The sequence below is a fragment of the Myiozetetes cayanensis genome, unplaced genomic scaffold (assembly GCF_022539395.1).
Source record: "Myiozetetes cayanensis isolate MyiCay16 unplaced genomic scaffold, myiCay2020 scf2-11, whole genome shotgun sequence".
Classification (NCBI taxonomy): Eukaryota; Metazoa; Chordata; class Aves; order Passeriformes; family Tyrannidae; genus Myiozetetes; species Myiozetetes cayanensis.
In genome coordinates this window covers 5,309,605-5,334,428 of record NW_026087411.1, presented here as the reverse complement: position 1 = coordinate 5,334,428, position 24,824 = coordinate 5,309,605, and the positions used below count along the sequence as shown (strand labels likewise).

At 45.5% G+C, this 24,824-nt stretch overlaps 1 protein-coding gene across 5 annotated transcripts in view; it reads left to right on the top strand.

Moving 5' to 3' along the window:
- Positions 1-20,508, top strand: part of WDPCP (WD repeat containing planar cell polarity effector) — a 146,004-nt gene extending 125,496 nt beyond the window's left edge. For 3 of the 5 annotated variants that reach the window (XM_050316655.1, XM_050316651.1, XM_050316653.1), the window contains 3 exons: positions 4,560-4,692; positions 11,923-12,017; positions 12,710-13,463. In XM_050316655.1, the coding sequence (XP_050172612.1) occupies positions 4,560-4,692; positions 11,923-12,017; positions 12,710-12,807 (326 nt within the window). In that variant the 3' untranslated portion in view covers positions 12,808-13,463. Of the gene's footprint in view, positions 1-4,559; positions 4,693-11,922; positions 12,018-12,709; positions 13,464-13,504; positions 13,534-19,277 lie in introns of those variants that run through there. The other 2 variants (XM_050316654.1, XM_050316656.1) reach the window with 2 other exon arrangements.
- Positions 20,509-24,824: the final 4,316 nt, after the last annotated feature.

Below are 24,824 nucleotides of genomic sequence, written 5' to 3'. Positions count from 1 at the left end.
AAACAACACAAAAATAATCCAAAAATAAGAATCCATGGAAAACTAGCCCAGAAGAAGCAAAGAAGTTTGGAGTTATGTGTTTCTGCACTCACAAAAAAAGCTCTGTAGTTTCCCTGCAGGAATTTGTTGAAATGAAACAATTTTATTAGAATATGTTTGTTTAGAAAGAGATTTTCAGGAGAACAATTGTAGCCAGGAAAAAAGAGCTGACCACACTCAAGTCAGTAAAGGAAGTTTCCACTTATTTTGATACCAAAAGGATTTTACCCAGTGGCTTTAGAAGCAGCTTCATGTAGTTTGAGACAACCTGGGATAAAGTCGAACAACTGGATAATGTGTGAAATCAGGCTTGGTCTCATGGCTCCTGCAGCAGTTACTTGCCTTAAAAAAATCCCCAAAACCTCACAAAATCATGAGAGCTTACTTGCAACAGGTTAAGAAAACCAATTAAATTAAAAAAAAAAAAAAAGTTAATGCATAATAAGAGCAGATATGAACTTATTCACATAGAGTTAGCTATTCAAGTAAACAAATTAATTTATTTAAATTGCTAAAAAAAAAATTGTGATTGTTATTAAACTCTACTGTTTTACAACACTCATTTTGCTTAACCATTTGCATTTCTCCGAACCACTGATTTGTTTCTCTCGGAAAAACGCTACTGTTTACCTCTTTATTTTTGGTAAAACAGCGGTGTGCCTGAAGTCTGCGTGGTTCACCCGGAGTTCATTGGGATATATTTGCAACTCCTGAAGCAAAAAACTGGTATTTTATCTTTAGACGGAGCCACATTTTTTGAACTTATTGAATTTTTCAAAGATCAGCATGAAGAGTTCTGATTAAATGCTTGCTTCAGCGTTTTAAAGGCTTCTTGTGTCCCTGTTGCCTAAGGAGGTCGTACATGAGGATTGCTCTGTAAACATCAGATTGTACAGAATTGGCTCTGCGTACCATGCCAGGCACACAAAGAAGAAGTCAAATGGCTTATCTCTCACTTATCAACTAGTTTATTTTTCATGCCCAAAAAAAGGCTGCTACAGGAGCAGCTGCTACTTTGTAAATAATTTAATGGCTTCTGTTAAGTAGAGCTGTCAATTTTGCCAGCAGTATTAAAAGAAGATTTTCATTTTACCGCGGATTTGCACGTTTTAAAGTGCGTTTTTATCCCTGAAAAGTCCAGCGAAGGATTCTGGAGAATGGAAACAGCTTCCGATTTGCAGTCACAGATTCAAAAGAGAATAGGTACAGCTAAATAATGACAGATGTATGAGCAGGGAAGGTGTGATATCTCATCACCTGTGTATGTTGCTTGGAGAGCATCCTGCTCATTAAAACTTAGGAAAACTTTTAGTGGACTTGTAAGGAAACATATTTGGCTCTCTCAGACAGGCATTAGATGTAGCAATAGCAATTACCAGGAAATTTTGAAAATGCAGAATGTGCATTGTGTGGTTGTGTGTATAGGATATTAGCCTAATTTTGATCACGACGAAGAGGATTTTTGTGAAGATTTTTAGCACAAAAAAATCATATTATTGCATCTGATAAATTAATTTAATGATGAAACAACAGCATTAGCCATGATACCAGCTCTCAAGTTTTTAAAATTCAAATTCACGTCCCCAGATCCTAACATGTTAAGCAAATGCTAAGTTAGAATTTTAAACAGCAAGTGTTTATTGTGCAATAAGCCAGAGGAAGGTCCCAGAATACCTGAATACAAAATCTTAAGTGAAAACCTGTGATCCCTCCAGCACTCACACAAAGTCAAGCCTCTATTAAGCACCAAACCATAGCCAGAGCCCTCATCCAGACATGAGGACCACCACCCTCTCCTGGCTCTATGGCATTGTTGCCAAAATCCTTCCCTTTTTAATTAAATGTGGGATATGTTGCCTCTAGTTTGGGAAGGGCTGTGTTGTTTAAACAGTGTTCCTTGCGCGTTTGTTTTTCCTGCTTTAGCATTTCTCACAGGGAACAGACTCCATGTCCCACAACAAAAATATTTATTTCTTTACTCTAGAGCTCATATCTGATGGTTTTGTGGCTTTGCACCACTCCTGGCACCTGATCCTATCTACTGTTCAACACTGCAGCTGCATAGCCAGACTAGAATAGGTTCAATGCTCATAACTTGAGGGTCAGATATTTATTTACATACGAAAAGTGAAAAGAAGTTTCTTTGCACTCCTGTGGATAAGAACCCCCCTCTTCCTTCAGCTTTGGCTACAAGTGTGCTTTCATATGACAGACTGCTCTGTTTTTCATGAGGTTCCTATGGATCCAGTAGCGTTATTTAACACAGTGTAGCTGTGCTACGTCCACAGTGCAAAATATCCAAGTCACTGGTCATGGTGTAATTAATTGCTCATGGCATTCATATATTAGAAATATGCCTGTATACATCCAAATTGTAGCCCACTTGGTGTTAAAAAACTACTAGGTACCACTTGGAGCACATGCATAAGTTCCACTGAAGTGATTGGTGTGAGAGGGCTGTAATTTACTCAGTCACCTCTGGTTCTCAGCAGGTATGAGAAAATACAAATTATTAGTATGATGGGAAGAGATCAAGACAAACATGACCCAATTCTAATTTGTTCCTTTTATCAATACACTCTATCAACATTTCTCAGGGGTTTATGTTCTGAAATGCCCCCACTCCTTGGATTTAGGTCAGCCTCAGGAGTGATGGCTTAGAAGAAGTCGAGGACATCATAAGTTGATGGAAATTTGTAACTTTAAGAGGGTAAGTTATTTAGGCCTTAGATGTTACTGAGTAGGTGTAAAAAGAAAAAAAAAAAAGAGAAAAGAAAAATCAATTATACCACTTTGACTCAAACTGTACATCTGAGCTTTGATATTTAGAAAACTAAAAGGTTTATTAACATTTTGCTCCTTAAAAAGCTGAGACCAACTGAACAGGGAGGCTCTTCAGGACCAAAGACTTAGTTCCAGGTGGAAGCACGGCAGTGAGAACTGTATTCCCAAGCAGAGGCTGTCAAAGCTTGTCCCACAAGAGCTGCAGTGGATTTTGCCTAATTTTTTTTTTCCTCCTAACAACAGGATTTTTGTTTAAGCCTATCCCGAGTTCTTCATGCACATCAAAAGCTGTTTCTCCTGAACCTTTTTAAGTTGTGCATATTGTTTCCCCCCTTCTCTTGGCTTCTCACTCCACAAGAAATCTCCAGAGAAACCTCCTTTACTTGCCCCATAGCTGAGTTTCTTAGACACAAATCATTGCTCATACATCTGTTTTCTCCTCTTCTTTCTTTCCTCTTTGGATTTTTCATTCAAGATGGAGGACAAATTGCACCAGTACCAGTTTTGCATCTTTATTTATCGTAGCATGGCATGCATGCTTGGAGGTGTGTTAGCCCCAACACAGTTGGCTTTTTCAACCATTTCCCACATTGCTCCATGTGTGGGAAACAGCAGCACAGGCTGTGAGAATATCAGTTGCCTGAGAAAGTCAGACTGGTTGCCACACTTCTCCCTCTCTCTCACCACAGATGCTAATAAATAACATTTGGGTATCATGAAGAGTAGAAATAGTCCACAGCAATCTTAAACCATTGGGTATTTAGGACTCTGAGATTCAGAAACGCTTACAAGTAGATTTGCTCTCTTAAGCCAGTGATTTTTCTGGGTCTCCAGACAAAATGTAGGCCAGCAGTGTGGCAACACTCACAAGAGTGTTATATTCTTCCCCTTGCCCATGGTATTGCCATGGGCATCATGCAGATTAGCTTATAGAGGATCCAAGAAGGCAGAGAACAAGGGGAGAAAAACAGGATTAGAAGAGGGAAAATGCAAAAGGGTCTTATGATTTTGAGAAAAATCTTTTAAAGTCTTTATCTGTAACAGGATTTTTTTTTCCTTTATCTAAACTCGGCTAGCCTGCCATTTGATTTATTTATTTATTTATTTATTTATTTATTTATATTAAGTCTCACAGCAAGAATATGCAATTCCTCCTCTATATTTTTTAAGTGGTTCAGGTATTTTCAAACAATTCCCTTCCCCAAAGGGCTCAGACTGGAACTATTGAATTGGAGGCCCCTGATTCACCTACTGTTCTTCAGGTCTTGATTGTGAACGAAAATGTTTTGAAACAAATCTGAGGGAAGTCTTTATTTCTAAAGGAAGGAGTTACACATACCCTTCTGGAGGACCAGTCCAGTTGATAAGATTTTGATCCATATGGCAACAAGGAAATACTCACATGCAGCAGCCTTTGGCAGCCAGCTGTACCTTCTGTAGTTGACAGTTTAGAGAAGCATTTCCTCCTTGCTGACTAGAGCCAATACACACTCACTCCCTGCCTTTCAAAAACTCTCAGATATGTTATTGTTGATGGTAATTAGCTACCCAGCCTCCTTTTCAAGGGGAAAAGTCAAGGGTGAGAGCTGTGTAAGTATATGGTTTTCCATTCAATTTGATACTTTACAATTGAGGACACCCTTGTCCTTATTGACATTTAAGGCAATCAACTGGCAACTTGGTTGGTACTTTTAACTTAAGTAAGTGTGGCACCATATTTTGGTTCATCTTAACAGAACTTCTGGGGCAGTCAGATGAAGATGACCCATCTTGTGAAGGTTTTGATCAATCTTCAGAGCAGGGAGGAGGGTCCAAGCCACCTGCTCCAGGCCCTGCCATCAGACAACCAGCGCAGAGCTGTTCCCACAGGTGAGTGGTGCAGGGAAGGGCACGGGCAACATCAAAGATATTTCATAAGGCCAAGGAAAATCCTGCATTTCCACAACAGAAAATGGAAGGGTGAGGGGTGGGGGAGGGAAACAACTAGCTGAAATAGTTTTGAAATGTATGTTTGATATTCTGAGCTTTCCTGAGAAGTGCAGTTGTCTTCAGCACCATAACTGTAAACACAATGAAACAATAAGACAGTAAGCAATAGCTTAAGAACACCTGGAAGCCCAAAGGACACGGCATGGACACAAGGAAATCTCCAGAAACATAGACAGCATTTAACACACACTAGCACAAACATTTTCAAATGAAATCATTTGGGCAAATGCAGCCTTCCTTGTTTAATGTGGAGTAAAGGCAAATACAGCAATGGAAATGCAGCAAATTAATGGTTACCGGTGGTAAACAGAACTTTTTAAAACCTGACATGGTCTTTACAGATTTCTGTAAGCACATCACTAGCCTGTGATCAAAATCCCTGGGATGATCTTTTGAGAATGTCCTTCTTCTAAAGTTGATTAAAACCTTGAACTTACCTATTATGAGAGAAACAACAGTTCTGATGACTGGGGTTTTTTTCCAATGCTTTTGTTGCTAGTGAACCTGCACACCCCCTTGCAAGGGATGAGAAAATTAGAATGAAATAGCTCTTCTGCAAAGCTTCAAAAAGCATTTATTGCTCTTATTTTTCTTCATGCATTCTTGACAAAAAAGAAAAAACATTTTTTTCCCAGTGATTATGTAGATGTATAATATATAGACTAATTTTTATTTTCTATGTTTACTGTATGTAGGAATGTTTTTAGTAAAATCTAGTGTGAGAACGACATTGAAGTTCCATATTGAATTTATCCTAACCATTTGTACATAACTGTACATAAGCTGAACACTCTTCACATGGGCAAAACACACATTTTGTTCTCTTTCTGGAAATCTGTATGTTATCTAGTCTTTTATCATGGGGAGATACATGGGGAGATGGAGCTTTTTCAGTATTAAATGTTATACCCATTTTACCAGCTGCTTACAACTAGGGAAGTATTTATTTTATAATAACTTACAGCTTTTAGGATACAAGAGTCTGTCTAAAGCTTTCAGACCTATCTCATGGGTTTGGAGATTGAGTCTGCCTTGAAGAATATAGTGCACAGTTATTCCATCTTAACTTTTGGGTTGAGGATAGCGCCATACTGATATGGGCAAATAATAAAGACAGTCTCCATGGTGGAGACTACACTGACTGTGGAGGACTTTCCAAGTGCTCCAATAAAAGGAGCTCCTTTTAACAGCACACTAGAGCAGAGACTAATCCCAACACGCCTCTGATCCCAAGGTATAAACATGCTATCCTCCCTTCAGCTCACCTTTTCCCTCTCGGAGGTTGCTATGACTCACACGTCTCTGGCAGTCCCACATCAGCCTTCGTCAGGCATCTTGGGAGAGAGATTGCAGAGTTCAACTTCACTCCCACTCCTGGGCTCCCCGGCTTGACCACGTTGGCCTGCACCTACCCGGGTGGGTCACCGTAAATTGCTGAGCCTCATGAGTGGTTCCTTGCAATCAGCGGAGCTGCACAAACTGCTGGGATTTCCCAAGGCTTTTGGTTGCCTCTTGCCAGGTTGGAGAGGATAAAGCAGGCTCCCACCCGTGTCACCATGCCTGTGGATGCCTGGTGGTGCGGCTGAGCTCCCCTGAGAGAGGCCGGATTTTTTGGTGGCCACTTGCAGAGCTGTGGAAGAAAATTTCTCACAGTTCCTCTGGCTGGCCACAGCTGCCTGAAACCTGCCAACACGAATTTAGATTTTAAAGGCACTCCCTGTGACAACATCAGCCAACTGGGAAGGTCATCTGCTGAGGCACGGGTAACTCCAGCAACTTCTTCCCTGTGCTTAAGAAAAGCCACAGATGGTTACAAGCACTGTGGCTTGGTTTGTCTCCAGTTTCACAGAGTTTGTTTTCTATAATGTGTCTGCTGCCAAGTCTGCATCAGACTTCTTCATGTGAAGAAATCTGTATCAGGAACAGTGTGGCCAGCAGGAGCAGGGCAGTGATCCTTCCCCTGTACTCAGCACTGGTGAGGCCACACCTGGAGTGCTGTGTCCAGTTCGGGGCCCCTCAGTTCAGGAAGGATATTGAGGTGCTGGAGCGGGTCCAGAGAAGAACAACCAGGCTGGTGAAGGGACTTGAACACAAGTCCTGTGAGGAGAGGTTGAGGGAGCTGGGGTTGTTCAGCCTGGAGAGAGGAGGCTCAGGGGTGACCTCATCACTCTCTACAACTACCTGAGAGGAGGCTGTAGCCAGGTGGGGGTTGGTCTCTTCTCCCAGGCAACTATCAGTAAGACAAGAGGGCACGGTCTTAAGCTCTGCCAGGGGAGGTTTAGGTTGTATATTTGGAAGAAATTCTTTACAGAAAGGGTAATCAGGCATTGGAATGGGCTGCCCAGGGAAGTGGTGGATTCTCTGTCCCTGGAGGTATTTAAGAGGAGACTGGATGTGGCACTGAGTGCTATAGTCTAGTAACAACGGTGGTAGTGGATCAAGAGTTGGACTTGATGATCTCAGAGGTCCTTTCCAACCCGGATGATTCTATGACTCTATGATTCTAACGAAGGAAGTTTTGAGTGTTAGGAACCTGCATAAATAGAGCCTTTCTCAGTTCCACAGTCATTGCAATGTTTCATCTCTCTGTCCAGGATACTCCAGCATTACTAGAGATTGCCAGTTTTCTAAAGGGCTTCTTCTGGGTAGCAGTGGTTCCCCAAATTCCTGTAAGACATTACAACAGGACTTTGCAGTTGTTCAGCAAGAGTACTCCATTACTGTTCTTTATTCTCTCAGAATCTTTTGTTATCTACCTTGGCTTTACATCTTTGTACCAACTAGTCACACCAAACCTATGGAGTTACTGCATTACTGCATTTCTAACACCACCACTCCTGTCAGACCCAGATACTGTCCCAAATCTGCATTTCACTCAAGTTTCAGGAAGCTCATCTCCAGTACATACTCAAACTTCTTTCTTTCATGTCAGCTTTGACAGAACCTTTGTTTTGGGAGAGCTGGGGCACATATCTCATGACTTACACCTAGGCAGAAGTCTTGGGAAAGGGCCCTGTGAAGACTAGCAAAAGACATATATGTTCCACTTGCTTAATAAACCTGGTTATTGATGCCCTTCAGGGAGCCTGACATCTACATATGTGTAATTGTAGCCCAGTTTTCAGACTGCATGATTGAAAAATCGCTTCAATTAACTCTTCACATCATCATCTCCTTGGCCTAACCAGGAAAACCATAGTCTGAGATGGAGACAGGGACAGAAAAGGGACAGAAAAGGATGGAAACAAAATAAAAATGGATAAAACAATCCCAAGAGTTTATTTCTTTGAGAACTTGTTCTTGATTTAACTCCACGGTATTTTATGAAAGTAGCAATACTGTTCCTGCTAGTGGAGAGGCGTAGTCAACTTTTTGAACCATACACACACTTACAAAGTTATGAGCAGTAAAGATTTCAGGAGAACACTCCAGAGAGCAGCATTTCATTTGCTGTGTGATTTCTTTCACTCTAACATAAAAAAGACAGTTAAATACCACCAACAATGCACAGTCCAGTGAATTAATTTTACAAGACAAAAATCTCACCTCTGTCTTACATTTGCCATTGACCATTGCCATTTTCTCCTTCCAAGTGTCAGCTATGCTACAGCCCATCAGTTCTTGCCCTCCCATTATTCTTGTTATCTATTTATGAAAACATTTTGATCATCATAACCCTGCAGCAAAATCCTGTAATTTAGGAAAATATTTTGTATGCTGTTGTTCAGAAGATCAAGGTAGCTGATTCTTTCAGGAGGAAAAAGGAAGTGATCCACTGCCTGTGGGACAGCTTGTTTCTGGATGAGTCAACTAGTGAGTGCCTGTGACCATGCCAGAGTCTGGCACTTAAGAGTCAGTGCAGAGCCATGGCTGCACTCACTCCTCTGCTGTTGGCCTTGGCAGCTGCAGTGTGGGTTTCCACCCCATCAGTGTGGCATTCTGTGTCTGCCTTACCATAATGCACTGTGGGTTTAAATACCTTGCAGTTGTTGGCAGCGTCAGGATAGGTGTGAAGATGTGTTGGAAGGTTTTTTTAGCTTATTATTCATCTACCTTGTCCCCATCCCCCAAACCAGAACTATTTTAATTAGGCAATCTATTATTTTAATACGAGTGATTGGGATAGAAGGTAAAAGTGTGTATCATCGCAGTGATTTTCATCATAAACCTTTCCTGTGGCTTATGTACTTAAAAATATACTTATTTCTACTTCCCTATAAGGTTTTTATTTATACTCAGAAGCATGTTTGTATATTTTGAATCTGTAGCGTCACTGATAGTACCTCAGGAAATGTTAAGAGCGTCTTTCATATCCTCATATGTTGGTTATAAAATCACCATGGAGAGAGAGAATTAGAGTTATCCCATAACATCCCCTTTTGTGTGTCATATAAAAAACTACGCTAAATGGATTTCCTACTCTTACTTCAGTGTTTCATGAAATTAAAATAAGCATTCATCACAGTTATGGCATTTTTGTTTATTCTTCCTCCGTCAATTATCTTTTTCAAAAACCCCTTTGACCAGGAAGCAAACCTAGTTCTTAAAATAGCAGGAATGCAGGCTGAGAAATACAGTCTGCCAGGTCCAGGTGTAATCCCACAAGCTGCTCTATCTGCCCTGACAATTTTCAGTTCCAAAGTAACTCTATTAAGAGGCACTATGCAGGGATGTGGTGTAGGCAGTTCATGTCAGAAGTGGGATTCAGCAGCTCAGCAGTGCTATTCCTGCCCAGCTGCTGCAGCCTTCCTTCTCACTCTCTGCCCCTGCTCAGCCCAGGAGCTTCATGCGCATCGAGAACACAGCAGCAGGCAGATATGTATGGTTTTGTGTGAGGTTGCATTCTCAATTTCTACATCTGTAAAACTGAGATAATATGTTACCAAATTCAAAGGGGCAAATTAATTAGCCGGTGTGCGTGCAGCACCTTGAAAGTACAAAATTAACTCTTCTTAGCCCACAAGTACTCGAGATGCATCGAGGTGTGCTCTAGGGCCTCTTGATTCCAGACAAAGGTCCTCTTGATTAAATTAGATTGCTAATGTATTAACGCATTAGCACACTTGAAGAAAGAAAAGTTTGAAAAAGCAATTTGGCTTCATGACATGAGTGGCGTGTATACTTAATGGAAATTTTTCCAGCATTCACAAAACAAAGAAAAATCAATAAAATGTCTGCCAACTGTTCCACTGAAAACATTTTATAATCTATAGCACCGAGAATCCCGAGCCAAGATAAACCAGCGTTGCTGACAGAAAATACTGACAATTATTTTGCATTGATTCAACTTGGCCCAGCCCAGACTGACCTTGTTTATTCATCTCAGTCTATTAATTCATATTAACTTGGCATCAAAATGGGACATGTGGCATGTGGGCTGAAGACCCATTTCTCTATCTTAGACTCAGATAAATGTAGTGCATTGAGTACTTCCAGTGCCTTGAGCTCTTAGGTAGATTTATATGCATTAGACAGAACTGGTTAAGTTCCTTTTATCCCCGCTGGGCTTTTCATGTCTGTTGACTGTAAAACTAGAAGCTCGGTAGAGGTAACATCTTCTTCTAAGCCTTCGGATATACATGAAATCCTCCCAGTACTGGTCAGTTTTAAAGACACATCCAAAGAGGATGGAGGGGTTTAAGCTCTTTTAAAATATAAAAATAGAAGGGTTATGGCAATTTGGCAGCCAAAAAAGCAATTTGCGGGTCTCGGCAGAATCCGAGGCCGTGTGTAAGAAAGCTGATCAAGACACTACGGAGGAGATAATGGGGTCGAAGAGCAGAAGAATCCCCCTGCTTTTGCAAGCAGCATAATCTGTTCTCCAATGAAGTTTCTTAGTTTCTTTTACTGAACCAATAAAGCTTAGTGTGATGGGAGAGTTGCATTACTGCAGCTTAAATATGTCTCGAGAAAGCTGATGAGCAGAGTTGCTTTTCGTTGCATTACATATGCCCAGCTGCTCTTATAGCTGATGCCCAACTGGTAGTGTGAAGACAAAGGCATGGGGAAAATCTGAGCTTTTCCTTTAATTATTTCTGTTCACATCAGTAATAAAGTGCTTTTTATGCCTGGAATGTATTATTTGTATTATCAAAGCTGAGCCAGATTTCACACTGTGGCAGTTAAGAAATTGGGTGCTGCGCAAAAGCATTCACGTTTTCATTCTCACACCTACACTACTGTCATGTCTGAAAGCCACCCTTGGGTAAAACACTACTTGAGTCAAACATGACTACATTCAGAGAGAAGGAAAAGCCACCCAAATGAGGAGAATCCTCCCAAAGGAGTTCCCAGATGGCCTGGCATTGGATTTAGTTTAGTTTATTGTCTCTGTTCCACTCATTCTTGGTGAAGGCAATGGTCCTTTGGACTTCACTGAGCACTTGGCAGTTTGTGTACGGCAGGACACACAGCAAGCCAGTCAGCCAAGGTGACACAACATGGCCTCCAAATTTCCAGTTACACTGCATTGGGAATGGATTGCCTTTCCACATGCCTATGTAAGGAGAGATTTATGATGAGTGAAGAAACCAAGACGAGCAAAACCAAAAAAAAAAAAAAAAAATCCATCTGCATTTTCCATAACACATAGTTGGTGCTTTCTTCCCCGCAGCTCCTTCACAACTTGGATTTCAGTGATGGATTGGTGAGGGGACAGGGTTTAACTGTAAAAATTGCAGAAAATCAGTGCTGCATTTTTGGTCTGACATCCTCCCATCCTGGCATTCACCCAATTTCCTCCAGGCAGGACTGCCAACAGTGCCTGGTGCCTGCTATGTGCAGTGCACATCCCCAGCCTGTCTTGCTTAACAAAACTGTAATTGCTCCAAAAAACACCAGCTTTACACCTCACCTCTGAATGACAGGACAGTGCTGGAGTAACTGCACGGCCAAATGAGTGATCATAGTGAGGCTCAGTCAACAAACCTAGTCAACTAACATGGCATCTGATAGAAAGGGCTACAGTTTGTAGCCAGGAAATTACACGGGCTGCTGTATACTTAAAAAGACAGAAAACAAACAAAACAGCTTTGCTCTGCTATGCAGTATCTCCCCAACTCTGCGGTCATTGCTCCCCTCCCTTCTGTCACTTCTGTTTTGTTTTCAAAGAGCCACCAGCGGCAGACAGGCAGAGGACGCTGAGCATGGAGCGGATGACCACACCACCTCCCTGATCACGAAACCCTTTCCCAGCAGCCGGGAAGGTAAGTGAACAAGTCTCTTTTAAATATGCACAAGGGTATGAAGCTAAAAATAATGGTGATTAATATCTTGAAAATTTATTTGTATCTCAGAGAAAAAATAAGTCAGTGGCTTGGTTTGTGTGCCCCTAGCAGGGAGAGGCATGAGGACTCAGCTACCGGCTCATGGAAGGTAGAATAAGTCAACCGATCACATGAATCTCCTTATCTTGCAGCAGTTATTCAGGGTTTAACAAAAACTGGCAGGGTTTATTACTTTCAGCCATTGCTGCTCTGTTACTGGGTGTGCAACAGCAGCAGCAGAGCCCCACTGCTTTCACGGCTTGTGAAGCAGCAGCATGCACTGCTCCTGCAGGGCTTCAGCAGCATCTGGTGTCTCCATCGTAGCAGAGTCAAGGTGGTGCAGCAGTGTAGTAGAGGAGCAGCTCAGCATGAGAAAGTCATGGTTAAAGAGTTGTCCCGTGAAGTCAGCCATGCAGGGATAGGTGAGAGTGTTTGCACAAGGGGTGAGACGAGGATTTTTATCTTCTGCCTTGTCCGGGTGTCCCATCACTCTGCTGACAGGTGTGTAGGAACAGAGCCAGTCTCCAGGCATGCTGATAGAGTCAGTTGAGGCATAACTGCAGTTCCTGTAGCCACAACTGAAATAGATCACTTCAAATGAGCCAGCTCATGGGTGCACTTCCACCTTACAGTGAAGCTGAACCAGCAGCTTGCCACCTTCGAAATGGGAAGGTCCTGCTGCCCCCTCACCACCTTCTTCCACCCGCATTCATGGGAGCTGACAGCATAGTAACCCAACCTGAAAAAAATTGCTTGATTTCTTTCCCGTGGGCTTTTGTCCATCCCATGAGCCGAACTGCCCTGCGTGGGGATTAGAAGACACCACAGACAGCACCGAGCAAAGGGCGGAAGGACATTGCCTGCAGCAGGACTTCTTTTTGATGTTGGCAGCTGTTAATTCGGCTCAAGCTGTAACATGAAGCCTCATCCTCAAGCACCTCCTGCAGCAACCTGGCAGCACACAGACTGAAAAACCCTCTTGAGACAGAAGGCGAGGACTCAGGCAGGCAGCCCCCTCTCCACCACCCCAGAGCTACCCCAGAACAGGCAGACAGGTGTGCTGCAGCCACGACTGTCCCTGTGTGTGCATCCCAGTCCTGCAACAGCTGTCCACCCACCAACTTGGGACGATATGGGATCCCCAGTCCATTGCTTGCCTTGCATCTCCACGCTGCCTTATCCACAAAAACCATGGTTGCTTTAACTTGTAGTGTTTGAGGGAATATACATATCCGACATGTATAGGCTTGTATAAGCAATATATTAAATATTTTAATTCATCCATTGAAAAACATTATATAAAATAACTTTGTTTTATTGGAAAAGTGAAAGTTACTTAATATCATACCTTTGTTTGTTTCGGTTTTTCAGTGAGTTAAGTGGAATGTAAATAACACAGTGTGTTTTCTTGTTGTTTTTTTTTCAAGGAAATATGAGAGCCATTCCTTCGGAGCAGGTGACCCATTTCTGATTTATTTTTTTATTTCTGCCTATTATTATTTACTCTATTTTGAAGCTTCCTGAAACTCCCCAAGCCTGTCCCTGCAAGCTGTCTGCCTGCAGGGCTCTCACTGAAATTGGTAGAAATGCTCCTATACTGCTCTGCTAGAGCAGGGCTTCACTTGCTGCTTTGTATTGAGCACAGAACTTGAAAAAAGGCTTGTCCTCCATCCATGTTTGTCTTACATGAACTAGCCAGTGCTCATATGGGCACTTTCAAGACCTCAGTAAAGAGGAGTGAAATACTGCCCTATGGTTTCATGATAACTTTGAACTGATTTAACTGCCACAAAAGGAGGTCCATCCCTTCCTCCACTGCCAGCCTCCAGTCCTGTGTCCTCCTCCCTCTCCTGCACTGGCTCACATCCTTCCAGCCTGCAAGAAGCTCGGTGGGGCAGGAGAGGAGGAGACCTCCATGTGGGTAGTGAGCCCCTACCCTGTCCCCCAGATCCTGCTGTTACAATTGTCTCCTGAGGGGACATTCCCTCCTGGCCTGGTTTTGTATCTCAGAAGATTGGGTATTGGTGGGGGTGCATATAGAGCACTTATATATAGAAAGCCTGTCTCCAGAGCTGACGAGTTGGCAGCACCAACACACTCCTTCAGTTCTACTTCAAGGGAAAAAATAAAATAAATTATGAAATAAAAGATAATAAAATAAATTTCACGACACCGTGGATAGAGGCACAAGAGTGCCTGTGTTTTAGCTTCCTCCCAGTTACAGTTCTTGTTTAAACTTCTATTTTTGAGGCCAAACTATTCAGTGTTTGGCGTCGGTGCAAACAGATCATTAAAAAAAAAAAAAAAAGGAAACACTTCAACCTCCCAGCGGAGCAGGATGGCACTTATTTATTTCTTTCATTACAAAACCAGCCTGTGCCAAGTAAAATTGTGTTCTAAGAGCTGTTCTACCAGTCCTGGAGCACTGAAGAAGAACACACACCGGCCCCACCTCTGCAGCCTCCTGCGGGCCCTTGCGCATTTTCACTGGGTGGAGGATGGGGAAAGGCTGGGGACCAGGTCCCAGAGTTCACCACATTGGAGTCACACCAGTGGGAAATCCTCATACTCAAAGCATGTCCCCGTTGGCCTTTGGGTGATTTTGGTGGCCTCAGGATACAGAGGAAAGTGAAATAAAGCATTGGTGATGGTCTGGAGGCATTAGTGGGATCCCTGGGTTTGCAGCTGGGTTTAGCCAGCAGTTAACTGCTCCTTCGCCGAGCTGTGTGGAAGATGCTCCTTGCCTTCATGTCAAGAGTTGAATTAATAAACTGAGAAGTTAATTTGAAAGCTCTGGACTCTAACAATAAAATCCACGAGCCCAAATGTACAGGCTGTATAGCAAGAGTGATACACAGAAGAAAGCTTTGCCATCACATCATTAAGGATTTATCCAAGGGAGTGGTTAAAGCATTCTTTGGTTCCAAAAAGTTACTGCAGTTGAGTGGTCACAATTACTAGAAAGCGGTGTGGTCAAAGTGTAACCTCTGTGACCCGGGTGGAATTGTCTTGATTTCAGCACACATTGCAGAGCTGCTTGTGCACAGGGAAATGGGGCACTTCCATCTGAGCTGCTCTGGACCAAGGGAAGGCAGCGACCCTTCACCTGGACACCACCACCAGCCTGCTGCATCAGCACACTGATGGACAGCCTGTTCCCAAGGTCCCACTTTCACCCTCCTGCTTCCCTGGCTGCCATCCCCCCGCCACCACTTCCCTCATGTTGCTTCAGAGGGAGCTCGCACAATACTGGGCTTGGTGCCACCCAAGGGGAGCACACCCAAAACCCGGCCCTTCTTGCACAGGCAACTCTGCAGGAAGATCCCTGCAGCTGCGAGACGGAGCATTTGCTTTGCCCTCCTTTGCCAGTTTGTTGGTTAAAGTCTGGGGCCAGAATTGACCCATTGCCAGTGCAAATGACCACAGAGGCCTCGGTGGGGATGTATCTGATGTGGACCCTATCCTTTGTAGGGACACCATAGCACGTGTCTTCCTTACTCGCTGCTCTCTCAGCTATGAGGAAGCTTCTCCTCCCTGAAACTCTAAAGATCGTGCAACAAACTGTTCCCAGTGACCTGCCAGAGCAGCTGGCTGTCACACAGCCAAGCAGTGCTCAAGCTGTTGAACAAGATTTGTTTCTGGAGGAAAGCATTAGCCCTATAGCATGAGAGAAGTGGCTCAGAGGCAAGACCGTGTTGCCACGGGGGCCACCCGTGTCCCTCCAGCAGTGCCAGTGGCTTTGCACGAGCACAGCTGACACGTGTCCTGCCTGCAGGGTCCTGGTGTGAGGGTGATGAAGGGTGAGGGCTGCTCTGGTGGTCTCAGATCGCAGGTAGGATGAATGCAAACCAGCTTTGCAACACTGGTTTGGGACCAGCACTGGCCAGAGGATCCCATCGCTGAGGACAAAGGTGGGACAGCGTAGGTGTCAGAGGAGTGAGGGTGAGCTGCAGCTTTTCTTGCCCTGAGCATGGCTTGCTTGGGTACAGCTCCTCAGGGCTTGAAGCAAATGAGAAGTGAGCATCTCATCCCCAATATCTGTTCATGTGTTCATGTTAAGTCCTGTCTTCCAGGAAAGGCTGGAGGTGAGATTAGGGTAGCCTGGAGGACCATCCTGCTTGAGACCCAGCCTAGTCTTGCTGCTCTGAGCAGGCTGATCACAGAGGCCCCTCCTCATCTTGTTATTCTGGGATTTGATCATCTTGAGCAAGCTGTGTAGGTTAGTTCAAAGAGTCTCCATTTAGCAGCACCCAGACTTAAGTAAACAAAACCAAGGCTCCAAACACCCCGATTGCCTGCCTTGGTAAAAACAAGACCCTCTGGAAAACATTTATCTCGACTGCTCTCTTGTTTCTGGACCAGAGACTGATCTTATATATGGCAATTTAAGAAGCTGAAGTCAATGTTGCCTTATGACTACCAAAATGGTTCTTTTAATATATTACCACTCAGATGAATATCTATCAGCCAAAATGGTTTTATGTGATGCTTTTTGAGGGAAACAAGGCATTTCCAGTGAAAAGTAGTACCTATGGACCCTAGCATCAGTCATGTCCTTCCACATAGTCATTCCTGCAGCCTGGAATCGGGCAGTCTGAAAAGAACAGGTGTTTAAAATAATTTCCCATGGCTCCTTCATTTATTCCTCTCTTTCCCACTCTTGTCCTTTCCCACTTTCATCGTGCCCATGCGAATAATCCCCAGGAGAAAAAGCGTAGCCTCCTGGGAGCAATACAGCAGCACGGGGAAGAGGTTTCTCTGTATTTCCCACTACAGAAGAGTAAAAGGATCCTCCGTTCTGCCTCAGACCTGTGGAGACAGAGCAAACCACAGCCTCCATCCTGCTATCCCTGCAGGTCTGAGATGACTTAGTGGCTTTTCAATTACAGGGTGTGCCTTCCCCTACCACTCCTCCCTTCGCCTGCCGGAGCGGGACCACATCATTACCATGCAAAGCCCCGCGATCTGAACTCTCCAGGGCACAAGTAGATGCTCTCCTGTCAGGATATTCATGTTTTCCTTCTCTAGATGACTGGTGGCTCATCACCATAGGGAGCAGCACTGCAGTGCTGGCTTCCCCTGCTCCTGGACACCCATCTTTCTGCACTATGAAAATCAACTCTCATCAAATTATTACGGTGTCTTTTATTGCCGGGGTGCTGCATCAGAAGAGATGCAGATATCAGAAGAGGCTTCCAGTCATTACCGCTCTTCAGCCTTTGATTAACATTAAATACCTCTACAAGCTTGATGGCACATCACAGACTTCCCACACGACACTGCCAAGTCTTCCTTCCTGTGACTAGAGAGGTTTGCAAATAGGATTTTTTGAAAAGCATTTTTTTTTAAGAGCAAGTAGGTAGGTCTGCAGAGCTGTGTTCTTGTTCACCTCTCCCAGACAGAGGCACAAATCACAGATCACAAACCCCAGGTCAGTTATCTGCCTGATGCACTCAGGACCCTGAGCCTGGACTTACAGTGACCTACCCAAACACTAAGACTTGAACTCTATATGGTCAAACAGGATGTGCGTTTTTTTCCTAGCTCACATTCACCTTCCCAGCTATTCTCATGGTGCCCAGTGCAACCACCAGCAGAAACCTCTCTGCATCAGGCCCTGACACAGCTCTAGGGGCAAAAGAGCCACCCCTTCTCTCACCTTCAATCACTGATGTTCCTCAGGACTTTACTGAAGAAATAAGAAAAATAGAAATCATGTCTTTTTGAAGCCTCCAACAAGTGTCATTCAGAGAGCAAGGAGAGCCCACAGAAAGCTTGAAGCCACCCAAAACCCAAGGCACATACGCACAGCCCCAGGACTGGGGGGAGGAAGACTGCTACCAAATAAGGCACCTCACAACTACCTCGAAGAGAGCTAAGAATCTCAGTGGTGAAGCAGTGCTTCAAGTTTCCACACTGCAATAACCTGGTGGGGTCTGGGATGCAGGCACTGATTTGGATGAAACATCGGGGACACTTTCTTTTCATCTTCAAATTACCTCAGAGAATTACCAAGGGGTCGTGTTGTGGCTGGGCCACGTCTCACCATCTCCCTGTGAGGGAAGAGCCAAGCAATGGGCTGGAAACTCGATGTCCATACACTGCTTATTTGGAGCCATTGCAGCACTTTTACTGCTCCCTCCATGCTGAGGTAGGGAAGTTGTACCAGGGAATGCTGTTTCGGAGGGAGATCTCTATCTCTGTGGTGAAATGCACGTGCCATGAGATGGAGCTGCTGCTCTGGTAAAGGTTCCTTATGAAGCTTCAAGGGAATTTTTTTGCCATCTTTCCTGGAGTGAAGGAGCCAGGGAATAGCTCACAGGAGTCCTGCCTGCCCTCACCTGTGCAACCTGACACAGCCCTGACAGCCACCTCCTGGGGCCAAGCCCACCTGCTCTTCCCACGCCAGCCGGCGTGTTTCGCCCTCCGAGACAGGACAAACACACGTTTCCCTTTGTTTCCAGCTCCACACCTAGTTTTCTTCTTTGCATCATGAAGGGCTGGCTACTCATCTGTAATTCAAAAGAAAGCAATGAGTCACTAGACTACATCGCTTTCCAAGGCAAAGTATTTCATGCATTTCGCAGGCACACTAGCCTGCATTATGAAATAACCTCTATTTGTGGCACACGTTCCTCCCCATCATCGTGTCCTTTGCAAAACCAGAGGGCTGGGGTTTCCACCCTGAGTGCAGGATAGGGATTTGTGCTTGAATCACATATTTGCATTGTATGAGGAATGCAAAATGCCATCCCCACGTAACTTTTAAAACCTGGCTGGCTACCCACTTGGCATTAGCCCAGCCTTGTGCTGTTTGCAGTATATTTTAATTAAAAGGTAACAAAAATCTAAAGTTTCACTTTCGCCAATAAGCTTCCAGGCGCCAGGTAAGGGGTCTCAAAGGCAGGTGGAGCCTCAGCTCCCAGCCTCTCACATCCCAGGGCACACCGTGAGCAGTCGCTGGAGCTGCAGCGCCTGTTTATTTCCAGAAACAGCAGGAGTGGGGAGCTTGTGAAGGGGCTTAAAAAAAAATGTGAAAAGTGCCTTAATTTGAACCACAAGGCAAGGTCCACCGCTTTAGGGCTGCACCCTTTATTCCCAGGCTAAAATGGGACAGTGTCTGCAACTGTCTCGCCTCCCCTGGGCTGGGATGGTATTTCCAATACCTATGTTTCTGTCCCTCGTTGTCTGTCCCTGCAGCCTGCCTGATCCTGCCTGTATTTCCCCCACAGGAGACCGGAGACAGCGGGTCTCTCCAGATTGTGCACTTTGGTCTGGTGTGACTGAGCTCCCAGAGCAAAGAAGAGGAAATGTCACTGAGGTGGTGAAGTTCGAGGGAAGTCCTTCAGCGAACTTCCAGCCAGCCCTGGATCTGACCACTAGCAGATGACAAAAGGCTTAAAAAAATATCCTACCCTTAGACCTCCAAATTATTCCTAAGTTCACGTGAATGTGTCCATGCACAGAGTGCCTTGTATGTTCTTGTGGAGAGCAACTTGCTGATATTTTCATCATGTCATTCAAAGACATCAAAAAAGGGAGTAATTGCAGATGCCCATTTACTGTACAAGCTCAATGCTGAAAAATTTGAGGGGGGGGCCTTTCTTGGATGAATCCATAAGCTTTTCAGGAGGAAGTCTGTAATTCTCTATGCATTATATGTTTTTACAATCTTCACTTGGAAGCAGATTTGAATTTCCACTTAAGGCTCTGAAAACCGTCCTATTGAGATACCAGCAGATAAGATCTTCACTCAGGATACCTCTGTGAAAGAGCAGCCTTTCACAGTCGGCAGCATTTTTCAAAGAATGCTCTCCATTTTCATATCTAGATATATCATCTTAGTTGAATAACCATTATTTTGCCTTGAAAAAAAGATGCAGAGCCTCTTAAACATCATTCCATTGGAGTCCAGATTTTAATCTGCCTCCTCTAACCACAAAGAAAAAATGCACTGAGAAGGTAACGTAACCTGTTCCAGCCCTCTATTTTTTCCTGGCAGTGAAGAGAGGGACGAGCATCATCATGGGTCTGTCTTCCCACCATTTGATCGAGTGCAGAGTGTACGGACACAGATTTTTTTATACCCAACCATAGGCACATGTGTGGATTAAGACTGAGCTTTTTGGGGAGCACTGGGTGGTTGCAACCTATAGCCAGTGAGCTTCTTCAAATTGTTTTGTATGGTGAACAAATCTGTATGATGGACTGAAAATAAAAGCAAAATGTGGGGGAAAAAAAAAATCCACAAGCCGTTAGAAGTAGTTTATTAACCAAAAGTCTGTATTTACCCAAATCAAATACTTGGGTTTGCTGTCACCAGCGATTTCACCCTATGGGTCAAAATTCTGCTCCTTGATGGGTGATTTTGGTTGCACCCTTTCAGCACGTCATCCCAGTCAGCACCTTTCCATGAGTATATTCAAAGGATTCAAAGACATTTTGGTTTGTGGTTTGAAGAGAGCAAAGGGGCTGAAATCCGTAGGGTTCTGTACACCCAGTGGGGAAAAATAAATAAGGAGAGCTTTGAAACAGAGCGGGCTGCTGCATCACCTCCCCACACAGAGCCATGACGGCAACGGCCGTGTTTTGCCCGGCACTTGTAGAAGAAGGTGCCTTTAATGTCCCATAAATTTAATTTCTGAAGGACACACGGCACAGCGATGGACCGCGATGACGGGGGGCTTGTTCTGCGTAAGAGGCTACGACACATTGCCTTGCCATACAGCTATTTTGCTGAATTGCAGCCATATTTCTGTCAGTACAAGTGATGGTCTATATGAGGGATTAATCTGACACCAGACAGTGATTCTTAATCCTTCAGTATATCATAATCTATTTACTTTGCATGCTAAGAGGATTTCAGCTTAAAAATATACAGGAAGTGATACTAGAAATGTACATAAGGTCCAGAATGCAGTTTCCTAAAATTGCAGTTTTTCATTTAAAAAAAAAAAAAAAAAAAAAATCCTCTCATGGCTTTCTTGGAAAAGTCCTGTATGTCCTGGGAAAAAAAAAAAAAAAAAGAAGTGTTGAATAGGGATTTAACTGGAAAAAGACATATGTTTTCCTTTAGGTTTTAACCCTGTTACCATTTTCACCCTCCTCCTTCCCCACAATATTTTGTGCTCGACTGTACGACATGAAAGAAGAGCTCTCCAGTACAGCAGCTTCCTCAGCTGGGAGGTACACCTGCAGACTTTTACTGACAAAATCAAAACAGGTTTGGAACCAGCATGGGATTCTATGTGCATTAATTGCTACTCGAAGTGCATGAATTAGCAGCAACTGGCTAACGCAGAGGTCAGCACAGGGAAAACCACAAACGGATGGCTCCTTATTCAGCTGTAATCACCTGTTTTCTCTGTGCCCTGCCAGAAGGGCTGTCTACAAAATAACTGTAATAAGTCATGTTAGTGGGTGCCACCTCTGAAACGTGCCACACAATTTATAGTTATAATTTTTTAATAATTTAAATCATGCTCGGCCATAACAATTTGCATTCCCAAAGCACATCCTGCACACAAAAGAGGAGTTGCAGCAACCTCTGCACAGCCTGGTACCACTACGGGTGCTCACACCATCACCTGTCACAGCTCCCTGCCACGTGGGGGGGTTTAACAGCAAAGCTTCCCGAGCAGGGACTCAAGTCGGGGCAAACACTCTGATAAGGGCAAATAAGTCATCAATTATTCCATATTCCAATATTAGGCATAAAAGCTAACGACAGCCCAAGCTGGGGAATGTTCTCCCCTCTGTCCCGCTTCCTCCCTCCTCCCCCCTCCCCCCTCAAATCCTGGCCCTCCACTTACAGGAGGGAAAGCCTTTGGAGCAGGCGCTGGGTAGCCCAGGCAGCTGCCGGCACTCGGGGGAAGAGGAAGGAGCTTCGCAGCCTGTGCCGGCTAACCCGGCGCGTCTCGGCACTGTGTCTGCACCCCTGGGCCGCTGGCAGCTCCGTGCTCCAGCAGCAAATGCTTTTTTAATAAAGAAAAATAATAATAATAATAATAAAGCAGTAGCCATGCACCCAGCAGCCTTCTTGAGAGGTGAGGCACGAGCCACCCCGGCAGCTGTCTCAGAACCAGGTTGCCCTAAAAAGCTTGGCAATCCAATCCTGTCGGCGCCTGCCTCTGGAGCCGGGCACCAGGCAGCGAGTGCCACGGCACCGTGCCACCTTACCTGCCATGACTCATGCTCGGGGTGGCTGTGCCTGCTCAAGCCTCGAGGAAGCCCACACCGGGACAAGTTTGCTCCCTCTGCCCCCCCAAACCCGGATATGACCCTTCCCAGCCCACGCTCGCCCACCAACAGGCACAAGTCATGTCTTGCCCACCCTACTGGCACTGACTGAAAAAGAAATTTAAAAATAGTGAAGCCAAGCATTGAAGGCAAAGCCATGATTTGATGTGAGCTGGACCAGGTCACCTCTGTGCCTCCGCTGCCAGCTGGACTCAGCAACCGGTTTCAACACCGTGCTCCAGATCTGTGTGAGTGCAAAAATGCCCGAATTCCAGTTTGGGAGTTGCTGGACAAGCCACTGGCCAGTGGCACAAGGAGCTGCTGGGCGGGGCACATGAGCATCCCTTGGATTCCCAAACCCCAAAACAGAACCTCAGCCCAGCCCCACTGTGGGGCACTGGATGAAGTGTTTTAGGACCACATCACCAAAACCAAAATTCAGGCTCCCCTCTTGGCTGTGTCTCAGCCTCACAGATTTACTGAGTCATAGTGGAACACGGTTTATAAAGACGAGGAAGTGTGCGTAAATTTTTGCCTAAAGAAGATGAAAAGTGTGTATTTGGAGGAGTGTGGGTTATACACCTGCTGGCTCTTTTCTCTCGGGTGCTCCTTAAATCTGGGAGGGCAACTGTGATTTATTTCATGCCCAGCACAGATTTTTTTTTTTCTGTCCCAGGAGGGCTGTGTTAATTTTTACCTCTTTGAAAGAAGGGCTTGGGGATGCATGGGCTGCTCCACTGGACCCAACACAAGTGGCCCTCCCTTAAACTGCTTGTACAGCCACACTTCGGTGTGATGAGCATCTGACCTGTGCTTGCAGAAGAGAACAATTATTTTATAGGTGAAGATACATTTAAAAAAATAAATCCTCAAATATATGTTATCCATATATAAGCACAGAAGGCGACAACAAGGAAAAGAACCACTGCAAGAAAAATCCCCTAAGACTGACTCAGCCTCACTCGTCCCCTCCCGTCGCTTCCCGCTGCACCGTGGGGTGCGGGAGGCCACCCCCCGCCTCGGGGCTATGCCATGGCCACGACCCTGGCAGGATGCACGGGTGGCACCTGGGGCTGACCCCCACTGGTTTTCCCCCCGCAGCCGCAGCAGCAGCAGCAGCAGCAGCAGCAGCAGCACTGCCAGCCCCGTTCGCATCCACCACGATGCTGAGGCGGGGGGAGTTGGGACGGGAGGGGGGGCTTGTGAAACCCTCCCCAAAGTGGCTGCACGGAGAACACCAACGCCTTGACACCTCTCACCCCACCACGGTCCCCACTGCCCCAGGAGTTCTCGGGGACACCAAGGGTGGGGGCACACGGCACAGCCCACGAGCTTCCAGATGCAGCGGGCACTAATGCGAGAGCACAGGGAGGAGCATGGGAATTTGGGAATGCTCCCCGAGCAGTGCATCAGTGACCCAAGCAGCGTAGCAGTGGCCCCGCTGGTGCCCTCAGCTCCGGTCCTGTGCGAGTAGGAACAGCCCTGGCACCAGCTGACAGCTTCCAACAACTGCAGGGAAGGTCTGGGGAAAGGAGAATAAAAAAAAAAAAAAAAAAAAGCGGAGGGAGGGATCGTCACGAGAAATAATTCATCCCTCTGTCTTCCCCGGTTGGATTTCAGCCGGCAGCGGGTGAGGATAGAACGGCCGGGAGCCAGGGCTGGAAGCACGAGTGCCGAACACCCCTCCCCGCACAGTGGGCAGAGGTCTGGCTGCGTGGCTGGGTGTCCGAGTGGCCCTCGCACCCCACCACCACCACTCAGGCGTGCCCGTGGGCCCCGAGTTCAGGACACTGCCCCACCAGCTGCGGGGGGATTGCTGTTTCGGCCAATGTTTGCCCATCCCGTGAATCCCATCGACACCACGGCGCAGCAATAAATCAGTAACCAATTAAGCGTCAATTAACGAAAGAGCGGGTCCCCAGCCCACACCTGCAGAAGTGGTGGTGGGTCCCCCCTCCAGAGCACTCACGAACTCATCACACACATCCCCCTCCTGCTGGGACCCCACAGGAACTATTTCCCAGCGCCTCACTCTTCCCGGGAAAGTTTCACGAGGAAGAGGAGACGGGAGGGAGGAAGGAGCACAGGACACCACTGCGTTTATTAGATTTTATTGGGGTTGGGGCGAAGAAGAAAGGGGTCCCTTACAGTCGAAGGGGTAAGCGTGGGGTTACGGCATCAAAAATCACACTTACACCGTCCCTCTCCTCCCTGCGGGGCAAAGCTGCCGGAAAGCCCCAGCCCAGGCGGGCGAGGCAGGCGGGCAACGCAGGGCTGCGGCACCGACCCGCCACCCCGCACCGACCGACAGAAGGGGCTCAAGAAAACCAGAACGAAAACCGAATCAAAAAACACACTCCGAAAAGCCGTGCGCCCCTCCCCCAGCCCCAAAGCAGAGCTGCTTGCCCTTGCAACCCTCCCCCAAAAAATAAACCAAAACTTTTTTTACAGCTTTTTTTTCTTTCCTTTTTATTTTTTTTTTGTTGTTTCCAAAAGTTTTGGGTTTTT